This window comes from Euphorbia lathyris, chromosome 6 (assembly GCF_963576675.1).
Source record: "Euphorbia lathyris chromosome 6, ddEupLath1.1, whole genome shotgun sequence".
In the NCBI taxonomy this organism is placed as follows: Eukaryota; Viridiplantae; Streptophyta; class Magnoliopsida; order Malpighiales; family Euphorbiaceae; genus Euphorbia; species Euphorbia lathyris.
This window is the reverse complement of record NC_088915.1, coordinates 18,841,060-18,867,645: the sequence shown is the minus strand read 5'-3', so window position 1 is coordinate 18,867,645 and position 26,586 is coordinate 18,841,060. Positions and strand designations below refer to the sequence as shown.

Below are 26,586 nucleotides of genomic sequence, written 5' to 3'. Positions count from 1 at the left end.
CCTCCATTCTGATCTCTTCTTCTCTGCTCAGACTCATCGGAGCTTCGTTTCCATGTTTCTGTTCTATTATATGCCAATTTTCCTTGTTATTATTTTATTATTTATTATCTATCTAATCATGCCTTCTTATTATTATATTAATTTCATCAACTTCCTTTTGTTTTCTCCATTACAAGACAAATTTCTTCTCTTCTATTTTTTTAAATAAAAAATAAAAAATAAATTTGCATTATTATTCTGTAATTGAATAATTTCTAAGCATATTCTGTTTTGTAGAAGAAGGATAATGGTTTTAATAGTAGAAAAAAAATATTAAATCTCAATATAAGTAATTAAAAAGTATAATTATGATATCGTGATAAATAATAATAATAGAAACTGTTTTTGTCATAACAACGAGAAATATACTCCATCTGAAATGGATTGCATAACTTTTTCTTTCAGGAATAACTTTACGATCTTTCAATGAGTCATATCTATAATATAATAGATAAAACTCTTATGTTCTTTCATGAACGAAAACATAATAATAAGCATATATGGAAACATATCACAAGCACACATAAAACGAGAACAAACAAAAAGAAACTAGTAAATATACCATAATATATCAATAAAAAAAACAAAAAATGTGCTTTTCTTTCAGCTAAAAGTCAAAAGAAACCGTAAAACCTGGATGAAAGTGAGATTAAAAAATAATAAGAATGTATCTAGTTTGGCCTTGGTGTCAAAAATCGAAAGTAAGATTGATCGGGTTGGATTTAGTGTCATGTATTTTTTTGGGTTAATTTCAAATAAATGTCATGTAGTTTTACGTTTTTGCAGATCGGTATCTGTGATTTTTTTTTATTACAAACTGAATCTTGCGGCTTGTAAAATTTTCATTTTTTATTGGCTTGACAAATTTGATCAATAATGGAATCAAAATGGAAATTTTCAAAAATTAAATTTGTTTAGTATCATATTTACAGTGGAACCACATTTTTAATTTTCCAAAATCATCAATTTTGGAGTTTTCTCACTCTAAACATTAACTTTCTCTTTCATAAAAAAACAATACATAAATGACATCAAACCTAAAAAGTTGAAAAATTCAAATTGCTTAAAATATCATTTAATTTTTTAAAAATCTCATTTGAGGTCGTTATCGGTCAAATTTGGTAAAGTTAACAAAAAAAATAAAAATTTTGCAAACCACATAGTTCAGTTTGTAACAAAAAAAACTACATGTATCAATTTATAAAAACGTGAAACCATATGCATTTATTTAAAATTAACCATATTTTTTAATCATATATAAAAAGTATGGCTTAGAAGTCTATGTATTTTCTTCTAGTGAGTATTATTGTCAGACTTTGGAAAAAAAGATTACAAGAAAAATTAAATATAAATATAAAGTTGGATGGTTTTGATGTTATGAAATTTAGTTTAGTATTATTGTTTCATTCCTATACTTAAAGGATTACTGGTATAATTGATCCGAGATACAACAAGCTTTCTCAAATAAATATACAAATTGGTGTATGATTTTTGAAAAATTTAGGGGGTGTTTGTTTTAGCTTTTCGGAGGAGCGTTTAGCGTTTTATTCCAAACCGCAGGAAAAATAGCGTTTGGTTAGGTTTATATAACCGCAGCGTTTAGCATTTTTTCTGAAATCTGCAGCATTTTGGAGCGTTTCACGAAAAACTTCTATTTGGAGCTTTCATAAACAGCTGTTTGTAGTTATTTATTATTGACAAAATTATCTTTTTTATTTCTACAAAATATGTTTATTCTTTAACATTATTTATATTTCTACAAAATAATTACCGGAAGAATATTTTTTTTATTGCATTCAATAAAATTTTTATTTTTTATATAGATTATTTTTATTAATTTGTGTAACACATTTTTTATTTTATAATAGGATAAAGTGCAAAAATACCCCTAACATTTATAGCTAGGAGCAATTTTACCTTTTAACGTCTAAAATGGTGCAATTATACACCTAATATTGGCAATCAAAATCAATTTCACCACTGACATTGATAAGTTGGGTCAATTTGAGAAATAATTTATCAAACTGCCTTCTTGGTCATGAATATTGTCATCTACACTTCACATGTGTACCATTTTATCGTCGTTAGTAACAGATCAAAAACATATGATTAGACATGAATTTTTTTTAAGAAAATAAAAAAAATATTTGTACAAGTTGGACAAAAAAAATTCAAATATTTCACCGAATTTATAAATATTAATTTTCAATTTTATTAATAAATTACAAAAAAATATATGAAATCTCTTTTTTAAAACTACTGATATGTGGAATTGGTGTAGAATAAGAAATAAAATATCTATGTTTTTTAATAATATTTGAAATTGACATAACTTGTCAATGTTATGGATAAATTGCTCTTAACTGCCAGTGTTATAGGTAAAATTGCATCATTTTAGACGTTAAGAGTTAAATTATTCCTAGTTGTAAACATTATGGGTATTTTTTTCACATTTTTCCCTTTTATAATTTCATCGTTGATTAATAAAACATGTCCATTTTAGACATTTTAAATCTGAACAGCAGCATTTCAATATAATTTTACCAAACACTAGTAATTAAACAGCTAACAGCTTACTGCAATTGTAAACAGCTAACAGCTAACAGCAACCGCAACAGCTATTAGCTAACAGCTGAACCAAACGGGCCCTTAGTCTTCATGTATAAAATAGTGATATTTTAAATCTATCGTTTATTGATCGGTGCAATTTCAAGTTAAAATGTTTGAACCACGACGGAACTGCAGTTTTGTTAAAACTTTTTTCCAGGAAAAAGAAAACATTCAAAAGAAATAAAACAAGTAGCTAGAATAATTAATCAAATAGAATAAGTTAGAAAATTTAAATTAACTTCATAAAGCTAAATTTGTGAAGATGTCAAACACTATAACTAGATGCCAAAAGTATCGACGACAATTCTTAATTTTTATATTGGAAACAAACAAAATAAATTTAAGGTAATGATTTTGTTTATATAATTATTTTTAAAAAAAAATAAAAATAAAGGGAGATGAACATGATAGGGAACACCGGCGGCGAATCTGAAAGAACATGTTTGGAAATTTAATAAGCCAACGGCAAATAGGCCACCGATAGAGTAAGTAGGATGAAACTGGAAACACAGAATGTGACAGCGTGGAATATTCGCCGGTGGACAGTGGGAATTTAATAATCGAGGTGGAACATGGATGGCCCGCGAAATCCGTATCAGTTGACATGTGGCATTTTCGTTGATTAAAAAAGAAACGTCCCCAGCCGTCCACAAGAAACGGGAATAGGACTTTTTGGTGTTTTCTTTCTAAATAATTTGCTTGACATGTGAAAGCTGTCTAATGAATGTGAATCTATCATTTTTCTAATTTCACTAAATACCCTTCAATTTTGCTTTTATTTTTATTATAATCCTTAAACTTTAAAATAGAGCATTATATCCCTGAACTTTATATAACATAAAGGTAATAACCATCGTGTCTTATGTTTCCGATCTTTTTTTTATGTCGTTCAAGGGTTTTCATCAAGATCAATACAAGGTTAATTAAACTATATGATGTAATTAAATTCTGAGAGTCCACTTGTCAAAATGCAATTGCACAGAAACAAGGTCAAAGTGGACAATTATTCGGCTAACTCGTTCTAATGCCTAAATCCGTTTATAAAAAAAATGGGAGAAAAACCAAGATCACTAAACAATAGTTGTAATATAAGATTAATAAAATGAATGAACTTGTGTAGCTTGAGTTTGACTTACTCTATTTATACTGTGATGGAATTGCAGGAGACGATTATGAGTTAAGGAGCAGACGTGCTATGTGTCACCTATTGACGGGTGAACGTGTGTCTAGATATTGGGGTCTGATATTTCTCAAGCCCGCCAGACCCATGATTCTCAAGATCTAGGTCTACTAAGACTTCAATGTTCCTAATATGCAGTCGTACTTCTTTAGTTTATTGAGGAGCTATCACGTACTCTCTTTCTCTGAGAGTTGGTTCGGTTCTCGTAGGTGTCACGTGACAGAGTTATATTTGTCTCATATCAGATGTCCCTCATGAGTCTAACTTAACATTCTTTAGGATGAAAAAGTATTGGCTTCGGGAAGCATTGTACTTGCTGATTCTTGATAAGTTGAAGGAGGGGGATTTGATATTGATGTTTTTGGAATTTTTAGAGAAATGAGGGACTGATAAGGAGGTTGTGCAGGCTCATACCGGTTGATTTTCATTCGTCCAGTGTTCATATATGCAACTATCAAGGCACATTTCATCGTACAACAGTTTATCCTATGTGCCACGTGTCGTGGTGTCGCGAATTTTGAGGAGGCGTGCCAAGAGTATTTAATGCTTCTTTATTCATGACTAATAAGTAATTATAACACATTTTGTTTCAGTTACCTCCCTAATAGTATAAAAGAGGGAGAGTTTCTTGGTGAGTTTCTTTTACCTCTTGCATTTTTATTGCATCGCCTTCTTGTCAGAATTCTTCTTGGTGATTTCTACTTTTAAGTGTAAGTATTTCTTCTAGCTTATTCTTCTTTTCCTGTTTTTCTTTTTTCTGGCTGTGACTCCTAAAAGATAAAACTTGAGGAAACCTCTAAAACCGATAAGTCTGATGGGAAGAAAACGACAGATAAAGTTTATTTGCAAGATGAAGAGCACCCTTCTACGATGACTGCAACGAAGATTTAGTCATTTCTCGAAGATTATTCTGACATGCGAGGGGTGGATGTGCGTGCTCCCACCCCAACTTGCTGTGTAGGCATCAGACATTGAGGTTTCTTAGGTATTTATACCCAACATGTGGAGGTGGGGTTGCAATTCCCCCTAATTAGTATTGTTGAGGATATTTTGAGGGAATTCGCGCTTTGCCCTTCCCAAATTTTCCCTAACTCTTGGGTGGAGCTATTTACTCTTGCCAAGGTTACTCGTGACTTGGGTATTAAACTAAATGAGGCCATATTTCGCCACCTTTGGAGCCCAAATTGAGGGTTGTGGATGACCTTATTATATGGGATATGCATAAAGAGTGGACCACCTTCTTGACCAAGAAGAAAGATAGTTGTAAGGGTTTTAAAATAAAGTGGTTCCTGGTTGGCCGGAACAAAGATGACCCAGATAACCCTTATTCTAGTGGTTTTCCATTCGGGTTGGAATCCGGTTCTTGGAGATTGTCGTGGGTGGAAGGATGAGAGGGGCCTGATTTAAGCCGAGAAGAAGGTTGTGGATCAACTCATAGAGTTTCATATTACATAGGATTATACGAATATGATCTGGATGTTGGAAACTATCATGTCGTGTGTCTTGAGGGGCCTCGAATGGGGTGTTTTACACTATGGGCACAAATGAGTGTGCTGATCTTCTCTGAGGTGAATATTATGTGCTTTGTTTTGATTCTTCTATTTTGTGTTTCATGTCTTTATCATATCTAACTCGACTATTAATGCTCGCATGTTAGCTAGGAGGGAGAAATTTCTCCTAGAGCTACTATTGCACCTAGGGAAAATCCTGCTCCGAGGCTGTATGATTCGTACGTGACTCTGAAAGATGATTTCAGAGAGGTTTTGTTGGAGACAGAATGTAATCCTCAATTTCTTCCAGGAATGATCTACTCCTAGAGGGGGCCATCCGGAGAGTGATCCTGAATCTCAGGTACCTCTAAGAGGAGAGAAGATACAGGTTTCCGAGGGGCCTAACCCTGAAGAAATCGAGGCTCATGTTTTGACTCGAGCTTGGGAGCTTAAGGTTCGTAGGCATAAGAAGAAGCCATATACTTTGGATGATGTTTCTTCCGAGCCCCCGAGGAAGAAAGCTCGATCAAGGAAGGCGCCTTAAGAGGGTGAAACGGAGGTGAGCCTAGATGATACGCCATTGAGATCTGGGGAGGAAGCTCAGTTTCGCAACTTGATATTGCCCGGGTGATTTATTTTGTCTCTGCTCCCTTTTATGTGCTTCTGATGTTTCCTTCAGTTTTCTAACCAATTTGATGTGGTTGAATTTTAAGATTCTATTTGTCAACCTGCGACTGCATAAAAATAAGGTCAAAAGAAGGGGGGCTATCCAGCTAACCCGCTCCGATGCCTAAGTGAGTTTATGAAAGGATTGAAAGATGATCACAATCAGTAAACAAAAGTTGTAATGTAAACTTAATAAAATGAATGAACTTGTGTACCTTGAGTTGGACTTACTCTATTTATATTGTGATCGAATTATAGGAGATGGTTATGAGTCGATGAGCGGGCATGCTACATGTCATCAGTTAATGGGGCCTGATATTCTTCAAGATCACTAGGTCCGTGATTTTCGGGATCGGGCGAATTATAGCAATGGTTGGATCATTGATTGAGTCTAGTGAGATGTAGCGAATCAAGGTTTCTAATACGCAATCATACTGCTTCACTTCAATGAGGAGCTGCCATGTGTTCCTTTTCTCCGAGAGTTAGTTCGGATCTCTTAGGGGCCTCATGGCAAAGTTGTATTTGTCTTATATCACTATACAATGATTAATACCTTTAATGCTTTTCTCTTAAATATATACTTTCTATATAAAAATTTCATATCTTCATTTAATTAGGACTATTTACATTAATATTAAACTTCTCTCTTACCATAAATAAGGAAAAATTTAATATTGACAAAAGTACATTGATAATATAAAACGAAATATAAAAATTAACCAACTAAACAACCTAAAACGACATATAAAAAATGGAGGAAGTATTAAGAGACAAATGTTATGACATTAGAGTCGGCTATAAGGGGAGCAGGCCTAAAGCCTCTTATTTCAGAGTCGACACTTATTTCAATTACAATAGAATAATAATTGAGATCTCAATTGTTAAAAAATATCTCTATAAATAATAATTATTATCATGTATATGAATTTAATAGTAATCGACGACAATATATATAGAAAACAAGAATGTAGTCTGCTAAAATGGAATCGAAAATCGACAACAATAGTGCACACATCTTTTTTCAATAATCGTCTCTCAACAAAAATAACACATGACCTCCAAAATTTATTTCACAATTTTCCTCTTAATAATAAGGGTAAAGTACAAAAAAAAAACTCGTGGTTATTAATCTGGAAGCTTTGTCATGCCTCTAACGAATACTTAGAAGTCTGAGAATTTTGAGTACTTAGAGGATATGAAGCTTCTAAGATATTGGACTGAAGCTTAGCTCAAGTACGTCAGGAGGTATTACGCTACTGCTTTATTTCTAGATGTTTCCATCGAGGATTTTAACCAAGCTCCTGTTGTTACTACTCACTCTTTCTAATGAGTAAAGAGTTTCCACTTCTGACCCTTTTCGGTTAGAGAAACCTCTAGAAGCTTTGATATGATGTAACAAATTGATATCTGATAAATATACAGAAAATAGACTAATTCAAATTAGATAAAAATATCTAAACTACTATTAACAAAATCGGGTCAGTAGGATATACTAATTGACCTATTCTTGTTATATAAAATTAATTTAGAAAAATAGCACTATGACCATTTGACTAAATTTGTCACGTAATGTTAGCACTTTTACTTTTTTACTAACGAAATCAATCTCAAAGTACATATTTATTACTTTTAAACCATGAGAATTATATTTGCAAATCGATCAAACCACAAGTTTATTTTTGTACTTTTCTTTAAAAATTATTAACAATGGTATTTTCTTTTTGTTGAGAAAATAGACTAAAATTATAATTTGTTAAGGGTCAAATTATAAATTATACTAGCACAAGCACAAAAAAACAACAACAATTCAATTTATTATTGCACTAAAAAATAATACACAAATACATTACAATGGATTCAATTTATAAAGTCACACAAAGTTGATACACAATTAATCATACATTTTTTACTACCCATACATTGTTGACTACCCATATATCTTGACTACCCATGCTTACAATTATTTATGCATAATAAAACCTTACAATTATTTATGCATTATCTTTTTTCTTTTTCTTTTTCTTTTTTTCTTTTTTTTATGAATTAAAAATTAAGTTTAATATTTGAACATGCCCCCTTAAACTTAATTCTTCTTGACCCCCAATTGAGCTCTCAGTTGACTGAACACATCGTTCTTTAACGGTTTCGTACAGATATCTGCAATCTAATCTTGCATCTTCACGTACTTCAGTATCACCTCCTTTTGTTCAATGCATTCTCGAATAAAATGGTGCCTCGTGTCAATGTGTTTACTCCGATCATGAAACACTGGATTTTTCGCTAATGCCAGTGCAGACTTGTTATCGATAAAAATCTCCGTTGGATCATTTTGACTCATCTGAAATTCTTTTAGCAATTTTCGGAGCCAAATCGCATGACACACACATGAGGTTGCAACAATATATTCAGCTTCGCAGGTTGACAACGTCACAATCGGTTGCTTTTTTGAACTCCATGTGAATGTCGTGTTACCGAGAAAAAATACAAAACCAGTTGTACTTTTTTGATCATCTTTGTCACCGGCCCAATCACTATCACTGTACTCAACTAATTTGAAATCGTCAGTTTTTGAATAAAGTAATCTCAAATTAGTTGTACCTTTCACGTAACGGAGAATTCTTTTTGCTGCGTTCCAATGTGACACCGTTGGGGCTTCCATGTATCGACTTACAAAGCTGACTGCATAGAGAATATCCGGTCTCGTACATGTCAAGTATCTGAGACTTCCGACCAAGCTTTGAAATAATGTCGGGTTGACTCTGTCTCCACCTTCATCTTTTGTCAACTTGATTCCACATTCGACTGGCGTGCTGACGGAATTGCAATTTTCTATCTTGAACTTCTTTAAGATCTCCTTTGTAAAACCACTTTGAGAAATAAAAATTTCTTCGTCATTGTGCTTCACTTCAATGCCAAGATAATATGATATTAGACCAATGTCAGTCATCTCGAACTCACGAGCCATTGTCTTCTTGAACTCTTCAAACATCTTAGGATTGTTCCCTGTAAAAATGAGATCATCCACATACAAACAAACAAGTAACATATCTTCATTTTTCACTTTTGCATACATGGCATATTCATGTGGGCATTTGACAAAACCATTTTCTTGAAAATATTTGTCAATGCGGTTGTTCCAGACTCGTGGTTCTTGCTTGAGACCATAAAGTGCCTTTTTCAATTTTAGCACTTTATTTCCTTGACCTTTGACAATATACCCAGGTGGTTGCTGGATATAAATTTCCTCTTCCAGATATCCGTTGAGAAATGCGGATTTCACGTCCATTTGATGGATTCTCCACCCGTGTTGAGCAGCTACAGAAATTGCCAGTCCGATACTCTCCATTCTGGCAACAGGAGCAAAAACTTCATTGTAGTCAATTCCGGATCGTTGACTGAACAATTTCTCCATCAATCTTGCTTTATGTTGGACAATTTCACCGTTTGCATCTTTCTTTGATTTGAACACCCATTTAACTCCAATGGGTTTTTTACCAGTCGGAAGTGATGTCAGCTCCCATGTTTTATTTTTCTCGATCGAATGAATCTCCTCTTCCATGGCTTTTCTCCATTTTTCATCTTTCATTGCTTCTTCTAGATCTGTTGGTTCATCATTAACAAATTGCCAATAAAGAGTTAATTCATCATTGAGATTTCATGTTACATCGTAGAGATCTTTAATAGGTATGAATTTTTTAGGCTTTCCGGGCGGATGTTCATCTTAACTGTCTTCATCACTCGAGGAAGAACTCGAACTCGAACTGGATGAGCTTGCTGATGTCGAACTGGTTGCTGGTGTTGTGGCTGCGACTGTGGCTGGTTCTTCCTGATCATTGTCTTTATTCATGAAAGGATAAAAACTGTAGTTGTTTTCTTTTTCACCGGTCCAGTCCCAAACTGCTTCTTCATCAATAGTGACATCTCTGCTGATGACGATTTTCTGAGTCTGAGGATCGAACATTTTGTACCCTTTGGAATGTTCTGAATAGCCCACAAACAAGTATTTCTTGCTTTTATCGTCTAACTTCTTGCGTTCTTTATCCAATACATGGACATGAGCAACACTGCCAAAAACACGCAAATGAGAAATACTGGGCTTTATTCCGCTCCATGCTTTTTATGAAGTTTGATCCCAAACATTGACAGTTAGCGATCTGTTCAACAGATAGACAGCACAATCTACTGCTTTGGCCCATAACTCCTTCGGCAAATTTTTGCTTTTTAACATGCTCCTCACCATGTTGAGCACTGTTCTGTTCTTTCTTTCGACTATGCCATTTTGATGTGGTGATATATGGAATGAAAGGAAATGACGGATTCCATGCTCTTCACAAAATTGCTTGAAAGAGATGGATATGTATTCACAGCCTCTGTCTGATCTGAGTGCCTTAATAAAATGGCCACTTTCTTTCTCCACTTGGGCTTTGAATTTTTTTAAATGTCTCAAAACCTTCTGATTTTTCCTTCAAAAAATATACCCAAGTTTTTCTACTATAATCATCAATGAAAAGTAGAAAATATTTACTTTTACCCAGGGACTGTGGAGTGATCGGTCCACACACGTCTGTGTGAACTAGCTCAAGTGGCGCCTTTGCTCTTGACATGGACTCCTTTGGAAAACTGGTTCTGAATTGTTTTCCAACAAGACATCCTTCACACAGTTGATGAGGCTGGTCAATATGAGGCAATCTGTTTACCATCTACTTCTGTCCCAACAACTTCAGTCCTCCAAAATTGAGATGTCCGTACCGTAAATGCCAAAGCCAGGGGGGACTTTGCACACAAGCTTTCAAACATTTGACCACATTCATCGGAATGTTAATTGTGAACATTCTGTTTTTCGCCATGGGTACTCGTGCAATCAGTTCCTTTTTCTCATTTAACAGGAGTAGTCTTCGGTCCGCCATATGAACTTCATAATTTTTCTCCAATAACTGTCCCAAACTCAAAATATTGTTTTTCATGTTAGGAACATAATAAACATTATCAATAAACGGGTGAGTGCCATTTTTGAGCCGAATAAGAATGGTTCATTTGCCTGTAATAGGAACCTTGGAGGAATCTCCAAATACAACATTACCGCGAACGGATTCATAGAGCTCCACGAACATCTTCTTGTCACCACACATATAGCTACTTGTCTCATTGTCAAGATACCATATATTATTTTCGCGATTTTGTTCACCTTCGTAGGTAAGTAACACTGTGCTAGTTACTTCCTCATCTTGAATATTATTGGCAGTCTCCTCTACCTCCTTAGCAGGACTCCAACATTCTACTGCGTAGTGACCATACTGGGAGCAATTGTAACACTGAATATTGGATTTGTCGTGTCCTTCATTCGGCCTCCAGTTTCCTCTTCCTTGACCGCGTCCTCGGCCTCTTCCTCTACCTTTGGTGAATTGAGTGCTTCTGTCATTGTTGTTGTTGCCGTTTTCATTTCTTCCTTGACTTCTGCCATGTCCTCGTCCTCTACCATTTCCTCCTCAACCTCTTCTGTGTCCTCTACCGGACTGACTACTTTCGCCATTTTTAAACAGTCTTCGTTACTAAGACTTGTTCTGCAGAATCTTCTCTTCGTTTTTCAAATCGCTCCTCGTGTGCTTGTAATGACCCTACAACTTCATCAACGAATATTTCACTGATGTCTATGGACTCCTCCATTGTCACCACTACATAATCAAATTTTGGTAGTAGTGATCGCATAATTTTTTTCAACAAATCTGGACTCTTCAATTTTTTCTTCATACTGCTGCATCTGATTTACGACAGATTTTACTCGGGATGAGTAATCACTAATGTCCTCCGTCTCTTTCATCCTCATCGTCTCAAATTCTCCTCTCAGCATCTGCAAACGAACTTTTTTAACTTTCTCCTTCCCTTAAAGAGAAACTCTCAGGATTTCCCATGATTGTTTGGCAGTGGTAGCTTCGGCTACTTTCTCAAACATTAATTCATCCAAACCTTGATGGATGAGAGTAAGTGCCTTTTGATCGCTTTTGCGATTTTTCTGCAGAGTATCTTTTTCTGCATGTGGCAACGCTGCCTCGTTGGCTGGGACTATGTAGCCTTTTTCAACAATGTCCCAGACATCTTGACATCCGAGTAACGCCTTCATTCGAATACACCAACTTGAATAATTGGTTTTGATGAGCTGAGGGTATTGATAAGGAAGTTTGAGACCGTCTGACATTTTTATAGGATCTGTTTTGCGGAAGAGTGACTCTCGTAATGTGGCTCTGATACCACTTTGTTAAGAAAATAGACTAAAATTATAATTTGTCAAGGGTCAAATTGTAAATTATACTAGCACAATCACAAAAAAAAAACAACAACAATCCAACTTATTATTGCACTCAAAAATAATACACAAACACATTACAATAGACTCAATTTATAGAGTCACACAAAGTTGATACACAATAAATCATACATTTTTTACTACCCATACATTGTTGACTACCCATACATCTTGACTACCCATGCTTACAATGATTTATGCATAATAAAACCTTACAATTATTTACTCATTATCCTTTTTCTTTTTTTTTTATGAATTAAAAATTAAGTTTAATATTTGAACACTTTTTTTCTCTATTTGAAGTACTCAAACTGTTCTGATCAATTCTTTCCGAACAAGCAAGAGTTAACCAATGATGTGGGACTGACATGGAGCTCACATGATGCTGACATGACATTAAGGCACGCTAGTGAATATCATGACAACATTTTGGGTAAGAGAGTATTTTGAAATCAACCAAAGTGATTTTATTGGGATAAAAGAAACGATAAATGATTTTATTGAAACAAAATGAATATTTATGACATTTTAGGGACATTTTCTAAATTTATATGAACATCAATACTAATTACCAAAAAAAAAAAAACATCAATACTAATTACCATGCTAATTTATAAAACTCCAAAAGTTATTATTATTATTAGGGTTAGTTTTAAATAAAACCATGTGGTTTCATATTTTTTTTAGATCAGTACGTGTGTTTGGCAAAATTTTCATTTTTTCAAATTTGGATGATAATGATCTCAAAATTAAAATTTTCAAGAATTAAATGATATTTTAAGCAACGTTAACTTTTCAACTTATTAGGTTTGAAATTATTTAGGTGTTTTTTTATGATAGAGAAAGTAAATGTTTAGAAAGAAAAAATTCCAAAAATGATGATTTTAAAAAAATAAAAAAAATATAATTTCATAATAAATATGATATTATACAACTTTAATTCTTGAAAATTTCCATTTTAATGTCGTTATCAGCCAAATGTGGAAAAATGAAAATTTTACCAACCATACTTAAAGGATCTTCAAAAAAAAAAATGAATTGTGAAATCAACCCTTATTATTATTATTTGTTTTAAGTTTTCTTTGCATATTTTATTTTCCTCAACCTACTATTTATTTGGATCTATTTTTCTTCGCAATTTTGGTGGTTAATTTTTTTTTTTTTTTGAAGGAAAATGCCATATATTAATGTCTGAAAGCATCGTTACAAATGAGAGGTCATACTATATCCAGACAGTCCCCGTATAGTATCAAAGGATTCTGAAAATCGCTAGCCCAGTTAGCCAAACTATAAGCTACCTGGTTTCCCTCCCTCCTGATAAAAGTAAACGAGCAAGACTTGAATGTTCCCGCCAAATCTAAAACATCCAAGTACAGAAAATGGAGAGCCGATTCCGGAATGGGACCTTTTGTGAGGATATCAACAACAATTTTTGCGTCCGATTCAATCAGAATCTCCTCCATATTACTGTTCTGGGCTAAGAGTAAGCATTCTTGGACTGCATGGAGTTCAGCGGCCTCCACCGAGAGACAAAGCGGTGACGGAATACCTGCGGAAAGGATAATATGTCCTTGTGCGTTCCGAGCTACTACCCCGATGCTTGTGGATAGGCCATTAACCTCCCTTGCAGCGTCACAATTGAATTTTGTGATACCAACGGGAGGGGGATACCACACCTTGTAAGCCTCAAAGGGTAAGATGCTCGCCTTTTGCACATTTATTTCTTCAGATCAACGATAAATTTTTCATTTTCCTTTCATTATCATGTTTACTGTTTAAATCTGATTTTTTCTATATATATTTTTAATTTCATAAGTACATTTAAAATTGAATATTTGATAAAAAGAAAAAAAAACAATACAAAAATCATGCTCGTGTTTCAAACCAGTCCTCAATTATATAACAAAGGTGTGAATTTCAAAACTAAGTACTGGAGATTAGATGTGCCAAGACTGAGGGGGCAAATGACAAATAATACCAAGTACGAAACCCAAATGAGCCAAATGATAATCATGCAACCTGCAAAGTATGCACTCTTGAAAAATTCTATAATGGTCGCGGTCCATGTAAATCAACCATTAACGAGGAGTCATATACAGGGACGGATCTAGAGGGGTCGGGAGGTTTGAGCACCCACTGGTTGTTGGAATCCTGAAACCGTCATCATTGAGCATATGTGCTCTTTTAAGCTCTCATCATACACTATTGCTACGTATTTGTAGACATGGTCCGGTCGATTGGATCAAACCGCGGTAGAATTTTCTCTACACTCCGACATGAACTCATGGTTTCAAGCTAGACAACCTTTGAAACCTTTTCTAAGAGCAGTTTCATCTAAATTTCTTCCTATGAATACAAGTTTGTTAATTCTCTTCTCATCAGAGCCCCATGCTTTCCCTGGGCAACCATCCAGTACAGAATGCACACCCTGAACCAAACCGGACTAGCTATTTAAGCAACATAAAACTAGAAAAAGAAATCACATTTCAAATCAATAGATTAGTGCAAATGAAATTTAGTATAGTGGCATGAATAGAACCTGAAAAATATAACGCTGCTCGGAATCAGACACGGATAATACACCTTTCATCCTGTACAGGTCTTCACCTTTTTCTTCAATCAGTCTTTCAAGCCAATCATCCACCTGATCCATTGACAAATAAGTAAGAAATTGTTCTGTTTCTAAGTAGATGGTAATTTAATGAAAAGGTGGCTGGTCCGGGTCAGGTCAGTCTATGGAGGCTCATTCATTAATATACAACATTCATATTAGCACTTATACTGCCTATCACACAAGAAACCTTCCGAATTAATGGAATATTGTAATTGGTCTAATCTAACAAACTCAAGTTGCTACAATAGAACTCAAGCTAGCAAAAGAACTTCGGTCAATCAAATATCCAAAATTCTATATTTTGAAGCAATTCAGTTAATTCATCTGGTGAGAATTAAGGCGATCTCGTTTTGACATACGAGCTGTTCCATTGATGACTAAATTATTCCTAGGAATGACAACAAGGCAGATCGGGGACAGAGCGGCCCTTCCCGTTCCTCCCCTGCGAATAACAAGGAATGTCCATCCCCCTTCCGTCAGGTAAAGGGCAAACACCGCATTCCCGTTTCCCGTGGGGATCAGATTCCCTGCAGGGTCACCAATCTCCATATTTCTAAACAAAATAATTTTTAAAAATAGTTCTTCAAAATTAAAAATATGCATATATATAGGACATGGATGTAATATTTTTGAAAACTAAAAGATTTATATAATTATTAGACACTATATATATATACACACAATACCACATGTTCCACTCCCTACTGTAGAGAAAATTAACTATTAATTTAAAACAATTAAATAGAAAAAAAGGAAATTGTAGTGAAGTTCCAATTAATGAGGGGCTGTTTTTATAATTTGTATTAATGAGGGATTATTTTTGTAATTTGTAATTATTTAAAAAAAAAAAAAATAAAGAGAGGTGTGAAAGTGACCACCAAATTCAATGGTCTTAGACCACCAAAATTTGGTGGTCAAATGAAGAATTAATTGTGCCAGCAAAATGCTGGCACAATTAATTAAAGGAAGTTTCATCCTTGGCTATAAAAGCCAAGGATGCTCATTTAGTTTGAGTATTGTGGGAAATATAGGAAGAGAAAGGGAGTTAGGGTGGAACCAACGTGTAGTGAGAGGAGGCACAATTGTGCCTTGTGAATTTTGAGAGTTTATTTAGAGGGTAGTCTAATTATTTTGGGGAGAAATAAAAATAGTAAAGATAATTATTTTGGGTAGTTTCGGGAAACACCGGAGTGTACTATTTTTGTTTTATCTCATTGTAACTCTAGAAAGTTTCTAGAGAACACCCTCTTGTAAACCTCATAAATTCAATAAAATTGTTTTATCGCTTCCGCTAAATTGTCGCAATCGAGAAAAATTCCCAACAGTGGTATCAGAGCTATGGTTCAATGTAGCGTCACCCACCAAATCAATTGGGCGTGAGAAAATGGAGAAAATGAGCAAGCAGTTGAGGGAAGGACTGCTGGCATGGGGAAGCTCAAATGTTTCGTGTAAGAAGTTTGGGCGCGTGCAATGGAATTGCAGAAACAAGAGAAAAAAAAAAGTGTCAATGTGACAGACCATGTTGACGAAGAAGAATTTGCTTAATTTGGAGACAAGTGCTCCAATAATTGAAGGTTGATGAGAAGTGCATCAACAAATTGATTCGGTGAGAAGTGCACCGAGAAGTTGTTTGCGGAGAGAAGTGCTCCGGTGATGATGGGAAAGTACATCATTGATTCGGTGAGAAGTGCACCGAGAAGTTGTTTGCGGAGAGAATGCTCCGTTTACAAGGTGATGATGGGAAAGTACATCAAAAAAAAATGATGAAAGTTTTAAATTAATAGTTAAGGGGAAGATTGTTGAGAAAATTAACTATTAATTTAAAACAATTAAATAGAAAAAAAGGAAATTGTAGTGAAGTTCCAATTAATGAGGGGCTGTTTTTATAATTTGTATTAATGAGGGATTATTTTTGTAATTTGTAATTATTTAAAAAAAAAAAGAAATAAAGAGAGGTGTGAAAGTGACCACCAAATTCAATGGTCTTAGACCACCAAAATTTGGTGGTCAAATGAAGAATTAATTGTGCCAGCAAAATGCTGGCACAATTAATTAAAGGAAGTTTCATCCTTGGCTTTCTCATTTAGTTTGAGTATTGTGGGAAATATAGGAAGAGAAAGGGAGTTAGGGTGGAACCAAAATGTAGTGAGAGGAGGCACAATTGTGCCTTGTGAATTTTGAGAGTTTATTTAGAGGGTAAGTCTAATTATTTTGGGGAGAAATAAAAATAGTAAAGATAATTATTTTGGGTGGTTTCGGGAAACACCGGAGTGTACTATTTTTGTTTTATCTCATTGTAACTCTAGAAAGTTTCTAGAGAACACCCTCCTGTAAACCTCATAAATTCAATAAAATTGTTTTATCGCTTCCGCTAAATTGTCGCAATCGAGAAAAATTCCCAACAGTGGTATCAGAGCTATGGTTCAATGTAGCGTCACCCACCAAATCAATTGGGCGTGAGAAAATGGAGAAAATGAGCAAGCAGTTGAGGGAAGGACTGCTCGCATGGGGAAGCCCAAATGTTTCGTGTAAGAAGTTTGGGCGCGTGCAATGGAATTGCAGAAACAAGAGAAAAAAAAAGTGTCAATGTGACAGACCATGTTGACGAAGAAGAATTTGCTTAATTTGGAGACAAGTGCTCCAATAATTGAAGGTTGATGAGAAGTGCATCAACAAATTGATTCGGTGAGAAGTGCACCGAGAAGTTGTTTGCGGAGAGAAGTGCTCCGGTGATGATGGGAAAGTACATCATTGATTCGGTGAGAAGTGCACCGAGAAGTTGTTTGCGGAGAGAATGCTCCGTTTACAAGGTGATGATGGGAAAGTACATCAAAAAAAATGATGAAAGTTTTAAATTAATAGTTAAGGGGAAGATTGTTGAGAAAATTAACTATTAATTTAAAACAATTAAATAAAAAAAAAGGAAATTGTAGTGAAGTTCCAATTAATGAGGGGCTGTTTTTATAATTTGTATTAATGAAGGATTATTTTTGTAATTTGTAATTATTTAAAAAAAAAAAAGAAATAAAGAGAGGTGTGAAAGTGACCACCAAATTCAATGGTCTTAGACCACCAAAATTTGGTGGTCAAATGAAGAATTAATTGTGCCAGCAAAATGCTGGCACAATTAATTAAAGGAAGTTTCATCCTTGGCTATAAAAGCCAAGGATGCTCATTTAGTTTGAGTATTGTGGGAAATATAGGAAGAGAAAGGGAGTTAGGGTGGAACCAAAATGTAGTGAAAGGAAGCACAATTGTGCCTTGTGAATTTTGAGAGTTTATTTAGAGGGTAGTCTAATTATTTTGGGGAGAAATAAAAATAGTAAAGATAATTATTTTGGGTAGTTTCGGGAAACACCGGAGTGTACTATTTTTGTTTTATCTCATTGTAACTCTAGAAAGTTTCTAGAGAACACCCTCTTGTAAACCTCATAAATTCAATAAAATTGTTTTATCGCTTCCGCTAAATTGTCGCAATCGAGAAAAATTCCCAACAGTGGTATCAGAGCTATGGTTCAATGTAGCGTCACCCACCAAATCAATTGGGCGTGAGAAAATGGAGAAAATGAGCAAGCAGTTGAGGGAAGGACTGCTGGCATGGGGAAGCCCAAATGTTTCGTGTAAGAAGTTTGGGCGCGTGCAATGGAATTGCAGAAACAAGAGAAAAAAAAAGTGTCAATGTGACAGACCATGTTGACGAAGAAGAATTTGCTTAATTTGGAGACAAGTGCTCCAATAATTGAAGGTTGATGAGAAGTGCATCAACAAATTGATTCGGTGAGAAGTGCACCGAGAAGTTGTTTGCGGAGAGAAGTGCTCCGGTGATGATGGGAAAGTACATCATTGATTCGGTGAGAAGTGCACCGAGAAGTTGTTTGCGGAGAGAATGCTCCGTTTACAAGGTGATGATGGGAAAGTACATCAAAAAAAAATGATGAAAGTTTTAAATTAATAGTTAAGGGGAAGATTGTTGAGAAAATTAACTATTAATTTAAAACAATTAAATAGAAAAAAAGGAAATTGTAGTGAAGTTCCAATTAATGAGGGGCTGTTTTTATAATTTGTATTAATGAGGGATTATTTTTGTAATTTGTAATTATTTAAAAAAAAAAAGAAATAAAGAGAGGTGTGAAAGTGACCACCAAATTCAATGGTCTTAGACCACCAAAATTTGGTGGTCAAATGAAGAATTAATTGTGCCAGCAAAATGCTGGCACAATTAATTAAAGGAAGTTTCATCCTTGGCTATAAAAGCCAAGGATGCTCATTTAGTTTGAGTATTGTGGAAAATATAGGAAGAGAAAGGGAGTTAGGGTGGAACCAAAATGTAGTGAGAGGAGGCACAATTGTGCCTTGTGAATTTTGAGAGTTTATTTAGAGGGTAGTCTAATTATTTTGGGGAGAAATAAAAATAGTAAAGATAATTATTTTGGGTAGTTTCGGGAAACACCGGAGTGTACTATTTTTGTTTTATCTCATTGTAACTCTAGAAAGTTTCTAGAGAACACCCTCTTGTAAACCTCATCAATTCAATAAAATTGTTTTATCGCTTCCGCTAAATTGTCGCAATCGAGAAAAATTCCCAACAGTGGTATCAGAGCTATGGTTCAATGTAGCGTCACCCACCAAATCAATTGGGCGTGAGAAAATGGAGAAAATGAGCAAGCAGTTGAGGGAAGGACTGCTGGCATGGGGAAGCTCAAATGTTTCGTGTAAGAAGTTTGGGCGCGTGCAATGGAATTGCAGAAACAAGAGAAAAAAAAAAGTGTCAATGTGACAGACCATGTTGACGAAGAAGAATTTGCTTAATTTGGAGACAAGTGCTCCAATAATTGAAGGTTGATGAGAAGTGCATCAACAAATTGATTCGGTGAGAAGTGCACCGAGAAGTTGTTTGCGGAGAGAAGTGCTCCGGTGATGATGGGAAAGTACATCATTGATTCGGTGAGAAGTGCACCGAGAAGTTGTTTGCGGAGAGAATGCTCCGTTTACAAGGTGATGATGGGAAAGTACATCAAAAAAAAATGATGAAAGTTTTAAATTAATAGTTAAGGGGAAGATTGTTGAGAAAATTAACTATTAATTTAAAACAATTAAATAGAAAAAAAGGAAATTGTAGTGAAGTTCCAATTAATGAGGGGCTGTTTTTATAATTTGTATTAATGAGGGATTATTTTTGTAATTTGTAATTATTTAAAAAAAAAAAAGAAATAAAGAGAGGTGTGAAAGTGACCACCAAATTCAATGGTCTTAGACCACCAAAATTTGGTGGTCAAATGAAGAATTAATTGTGCCAGCAAAATGCTGGCACAATTAATTAAAGGAAGTTTCATCCTTGGCTATAAAAGCCAAGGATGCTCATTTAGTTTGAGTATTGTGGGAAATATAGGAAGAGAAAGGGAGTTAGGGTGGAACCAAAATGTAGTGAGAGGAGGCACAATTGTGCCTTGTGAATTTTGAGAGTTTATTTAGAGGGTAGTCTAATTATTTTGGGGAGAAATAAAAATAGTAAAGATAATTATTTTGGGTAGTTTCGGGAAACACCGGAGTGTACTATTTTTGTTTTATCTCATTGTAACTCTAGAAAGTTTCTAGAGAACACCCTCTTGTAAACCTCATCAATTCAATAAAATTGTTTTATCGCTTCCGCTAAATTGTCGCAATCGAGAAAAATTCCCAACACCTACCCCATTATTATAATTCAGGGAAGAATTCCCCCTGTCCCCATTCCCTTGGGCAAAATTTTGAGAATTCCTTGTTCCCATTAGGTGTCCCCGGGAAAATAGGAAATCTCCGCCCCATTATCATCCCTAACCAATCGAAATAATACATTAGTTAAATTAGAAATTCTGTATAAGCATGTATTTATGTAGGAAATTTATGCAATTGGTAATGGCTTGGTAATTTTACCTCATCAAGGTCTAGTGTTCCCTCTGAGACAATGCTGACACTAGAGACGGTAGAATCATGCACATGGTCATGATGAGACTTGCATTCATGATGATGCCCTACCTGATGCTCTGTAATATGAAACCAGGAAAAATTAAAAAAACTTGAAATCTGCTTAAGATTCACACCCATAGGCAAACTTAAAATATTAATACACATTTTAACTGAAGAAAATGATCAAGTATTGTAACAAAAATGAAGTGGAATGTCACGTCAAAGCATTTAATTCAAGTTCCAGGAGGGACTTTTCTAACCCTAGTAGCAGAAAGCAGAAGTGGTAGAACAGATGAATTATCGGCATACGAGAACTCATCCCCCATTGCCAAAAGCTGGGTTCTTTACAAACGTTAGTGCAAACAGATATTACATTCCATATGGATTTTAAAACAGACAATGTGTGAAGAAAGAACAGAAAAACATTAATTTAAATCCAGGAAGTTTTTGCTAACCATAGTACTAGTAGTAACCCCATACAAGATATATAATTTGCAGAAGGAAGCGCCTTCCTCAAGGCCATAAAGCATCATTAAATTGGAAGTCATTAAGTTAGATGAGCATCATTGTTAGAGCAGAGCATAAAGCATCAAAATAAGCGAATGTGTTGGCATTATCATAACATTGAACAGAACTGTTCAACTTATATACTGACCACTTGAAATAGTTGCCATGCCATTTCAATTTCCACTGAACTTCTGTAAGTAATTTAGAAATCTGTGTGACTACCCATATTTATGGCGGAATTCAATTTCAATTGAATTCAATTTATTCAAATTTCATGTTTTGAAAAAAATAAATTCTCTTATGTATTCAGAAGTAGCTTGTGATGTGAAAATTGGAAATCATGCCAAAGATGGCAGTGATTTTGTGAGAATTCAATTGAGAGTGGTTTATGGAAGTGGTTTATGGAGGACACATTAGCTCAGGTAGCAATTGAATTCGTTTATTTTAATAAAAATGTTTTCCAACATAGAGCATGATTTGATTGATAAATTGAATTGAATTCTAGTAAGGAAATTCAATTCTTTTCTAGCATGGAATTTGTTCTAACTAAACAAAAGGTTGGAAGTTATACTTTTCAGCCCAACAGAGAATTTAGTCAAGGCAACAAAAGTTGGCAACACATCAACCAACCAAAATGGTAGTACAATTAATCCCCAAAAATACACAAGGATAACAATTACCAGCAAAGGTTTCAAAATGTGTATAACCATCATAAAGAATACAGTCTCAATACCAAATTTTCACCGACGCCTTGTTTTCCCAGCCTAGCCCCCTAGGTTACATGTTTCTCTTGTTGACCCACAGATAAGCAGAGAAATGGAAACCTTGCGAGAAAGAATGACAAATCATAACAAAAAAAAAAAAAAAAAAAACTACCTTGTGCAGTCTCAGTTTTATTTGTCGAGCAGGAGAAACTGTCAGTGTCAACTGCAGAATCTATCCTGCACAAATGATAAAAACCACAACACTTGAGTTGCATGCACTGCTTATATTTTGTGCTCTTACAAAAATAAAAATATAAATAACTACACATACAGATAAAATAAAACTGTTTACATTATATAAAGGTTGTGCATGAAAATAGATTATGTGTTAGAGAGCCAAGATGAGAAAAGCAGCTACCTTTCAAGATCATATCCTCCTATTCCCAAAACGAAGTCCATGTCTACAGATCCATATTTGGTCAACTTAATCGGAGCCATCCCATTAATATGCTGATAAAAGCAAGAGAAAGACAAAAGTAAGAAGTTTATCGGCACCTTAAAGAGAATAAGTATATGAACAATTTCTAAGTTATAAAAGAGAGTGATTAAAAAAAATCCATAATTAGAAGCGTGTCCTTTTAGACAACCAATACCATAGTCATGCATCATGTTATTCTGACTTAGTAGTTAGCATCCCAAAAGAGAAAAAGAAACTTTTTTATTTTCGCTATAGCACGTTTTGGCCCATTTAACAGAACTTGTACTTGAAATTTCAAAGAGAAGCCAAGTGTTACTGAATGTATCAACTTGGTCCAAAAATTGCTTAAATAATTCAGATGTTTCATATCACTCAACTCTAGCATTGCATTCTTGCAGGCAAAATAAATCAATTGGAGTGAATAATAGCCTTCAGTTATATGTAGACAAACAGTGTTCCACTCTACTGTCACATGAAGGACAAGGAAAGTAAGAAGAATCCGTCTTTTCTATGCTCGGTTCAATATTCTGCCATCTAACACCGAAAAAAAAAGGAAGAGGAAAGAAAAACTCCAACAACATCGAAAAAACTGCCATGATGTGGACAAAACAAAGATTCAAAATAGAGACAAGTGATGCACGTACTCACACTAAGTGGCTTTTCACTCTCTTTATTTTACATGACAGAAATATAGTAAACCTGATACTATAGAACAGATCTCTTTGCATAAATCATGTAATCAATTAGCATACTGAGAAAATGGAATCATATCTCTATGTGCAATATGTTCAGGGAAGCTAATCAATTATGGCCTGGTATAATGAATATCTCTGAACTTTATCTATTAGTAATGCATCTTGTAACTCCGCCTACGTTCTTTGATTGCTAGTCTCAAGCAAGGATGAAGGAGGAGGGTTGTGGTAGGACAGCCAACATAAAAATTTAGTCACCCTCCCACTCCCATTAGAGTGAGACGTGAATGAACCCAGAAGATGAATTGAAGCTGTCTCATCCAACAGGAGTAAAAGATGGGGTCCCTAATTAATACTAAGAACTCAAGTACATCATATCATAACACAATGCAGCAGATGTAAAAGAGTGAGACGTGAATGAACCAAGAAGATGAATTGACAACAGGAGGAAAAGATTATCTCCAAAGGGCCTAATAAATAACGGTTCCCCCTCTTACAGTATACAACCATATGCCTCCAAATAAATCACATGACAGTATTAAAGTAAACAATATCATCATGCCCCAGCCTCAAGCATCTGCTAGACAGACTAAATATATGAAGTTCCATTTTGCAATTAAAAAAAAAAAGTGAGACCATACAAAAAGAAACAAGGAACATTCTTAGTACTGCAATCTCTGTTATTTTCATTTAACCAACAAGCAGAATATTACCCTGATTCTCTTTGTCAATCTCTGTATTTCAGAGTCAGACACCAAATCTATCTGCCAAAACAATAATGCAAAACTGAATAAGGGAATCAAGTATAGAGGAACAGTATTCCTAATAACATACTGAAAACATGTGGTAAGCACTATCAAGGAAGAACATAACCAGACCTTGTTCAATATGATACGGTCAGCATAAGCGATTTGTTCTACTGCTTCATTTACCACAAACCTGGGTTTAACTTCATTCAAATGCTGCATAGCATGTCTAGAGTCAACCATAGTAACAACTCCATCCAGTTTCACATGCCGTACAACCATTTCATCAGAACAGAATGTTTCTATAACGGGTCCCGGCTTAGCAAGTCCTGCAAAAAGACTCCATCAATAAGCAAAGTAATCAAATTTTCTTCACTGTATGTAAATGCATTGAAAATATTAAATCAAAGATTTGCTTTAAGAAGTTAATTATCGTCAACATAAGAGATGTATAATTCTTCAAGAGGAAAAAGGGACACTCTTGTGAAAACAGTCAACAAATAAGCATGAAGTCATAATTATTCGATTCTATATTGCTATAAAACTAGATACGAAATCATAAAAACGGAAACTAGATTTTCATATAGAATAAAGTACAGTTTTTAATACGAATTTTTTTATAAGACTAGAAACTCTAATACGCGGGATAGTATCTTGCCGATGGTCAGATTTGAACCCTTAAGATGTTCAATAGTAATTTCAAAATGTTTTCAAGATTTGAGTGAGAAAAGACTAACGCACCTCTACAAATCCCTAAGAACACAAATTACATGTGATTTTAGTATCAACATGACAAAAGTTGTCTCCTTTTTCTCCAAAACCATTGTTAGATACATCCCCCCTTCCAGCATAAGAAACAATTAGTGCTCCCCCATGTCAACCACATACAAGGTGAAGTAGTACTATGAACACAACTTACCAGTGGTTTCAATAACAATGTGATCAAATTTGTCTCTTCTTTTCCGAACCAACTCCAAAAGCATTTTCACTAGATCTCCCCGTACAGTACAGCACAGGCACCCATTATTAACCATTACTATATCGTCACTGGAAGAGGAATGACTAGCAACCAACGATCCATCAATATCCACCTCACCAAACTGCACTGGGAGGATTCAAATAAACAAATAAATCAACACAGAACACTAATCATGTCATTAGACATAATTAGCAATTAGATCTAACATCATCATTACATTTTTTCTATTCTAACAACTAAAAAATCTTAATAAATTTGAACCTTAGATTGTTTCATGACCTAGAAGCTCATCGTAACATCATGCTCAGTGCTCCCACCATGTCAACAGGTAATTTAAGAATTTATATATATTACATATTGAGGTGGTAATGGTGAACATGGCATTCGAAATCCAAACTAATTTATTCTTCCTGTAGCTTATTATAAAAATCTGTGCGATTTCATATGTTTTAAAAGAGTTCATGTTATTAATAAATTAGTACAAGCGTTTCAGATTCTTCACCACAGATGGCCATTTTTTGAACCCAGGAGAACATCCGATACAAATGTTACAAAATATACAGCTGCAAAACAGTTACAGCAATGAATGTATATTTTGAATAGGACTATATACATTCGAGCAGCGCGAAATGAGATAGCAGCAAAAATTAGGAACTATATTTAAGAAATTCTGCAACATGCGAAAGAAAAAGGGCATACCTCATTCTCTACGACTGCAATTCGCTTTCCATGTTGAGATGTCAGAATGTGATTCAAAAGTGTGGTCTGCATTTAATCAAAACACAAAAGGTCAATGAAAACACACCCAGGAAGCATTTCAGAAGAACCAAAAAAAAGGTGGAAGCTAACTTTTCCAGAGCCGAGGAAGCCAGTGATTATGGTGGCAGGAACGCGGTTATCGATTGCGAGTGAAGTAGCAGGAGCTTCTTCGAGAGTATAATCAGGAGAAGAGGCCATATTCCTGCAATTACCGGGATAGGAATACATGAAATTGTAATGTCGAGAGATGATGAAGTTGATATTTCTGAGGAAATGGAACACCGGCGAAGATTTGCGTTGATCAGGAAGCAGAAGCCGGCGGAAGTGGTGCTGTGAATTTCGTGAGAATAGGAATCCGGCCATATTGTGTCGTCCTCCTCCGTCAACAAAAAGGCTACAAGTCTAAAACCCTTGCCGTTGACATGACACAGCGCAACTTCTATAAACCCGCGGCAGTTCGAGATTTCTCATATATTTTTAGGGTAAATTACACCCATGACACTGATCTTTGATTTTATTTTTAAGATTAATACATCCTTGAACAACAAACTTGATTGGCTCCCTGAACTTTTAAAATATCCCGATAGTCCCCTCAACTTGAATAAAATATTCAATTAGCTCCATGAATTTATGTAAAATATAATCAATTGATCACTCAATTGCAAAAAAAAAATAAGTTAAATGCGAAAAATATATTCCACGCATCTTAGAATGTTAGTATTACATACTTCAAAAATAGATTAAAAACGAAGTTATTACTTGCTCAACTATAAAATTTGTCTTCTCTAATATTACAATCGTATACCCCGATCTTGATCGTTTTACTTTTTTTGAGACGCGTGCAATAATTTTTCCGCATTTAACGTACTTTTTGCAAC

General features: G+C 34.8%; 1 protein-coding gene across 1 annotated transcript; it reads right to left on the bottom strand.

Annotated features, from left to right (window-relative positions):
* Positions 1 to 14,102: 14,102 nt before the first annotated feature.
* On the bottom strand, positions 14,103 to 26,182 carry LOC136232297 (uncharacterized). The gene is made up of 10 exons (XM_066021359.1): positions 25,799 to 26,182; positions 25,649 to 25,714; positions 24,890 to 25,070; positions 24,103 to 24,299; positions 23,938 to 23,988; positions 22,473 to 22,564; positions 22,227 to 22,291; positions 20,811 to 20,920; positions 14,826 to 14,930; positions 14,103 to 14,714 (listed from the first exon to the last, which is right to left on the bottom strand). Exons 1-10 carry the CDS (start codon positions 26,069 to 26,071, stop codon positions 14,577 to 14,579), a joined length of 1,278 nt encoding a protein of 425 aa, XP_065877431.1. The 5' UTR covers positions 26,072 to 26,182; the 3' UTR covers positions 14,103 to 14,576.
* Between the last annotated feature and the right edge of the window lie 404 nt (positions 26,183 to 26,586).

What these genes read in the sequence shown, in the direction of transcription:
- LOC136232297 (XM_066021359.1), bottom strand. Translation starts at nt 26,071, where the DNA reads ATGGCCGGATTCCTATTCTCACGAAATTCACAGCACCACTTCCGCCGG. An exon ending in GCTTCCTCGGCTCTGGAAAA is followed by an intron (nt 25,715 to 25,798) that starts GTTAGCTTCCAC and finishes GATTAAATGCAG; the next exon opens with ACCACACTTTTGAATCACAT. An exon ending in CATTGTTATTGAAACCACTG is followed by an intron (nt 24,300 to 24,889) that starts GTAAGTTGTGTT and finishes GTCTTTTTGCAG; the next exon opens with GACTTGCTAAGCCGGGACCC.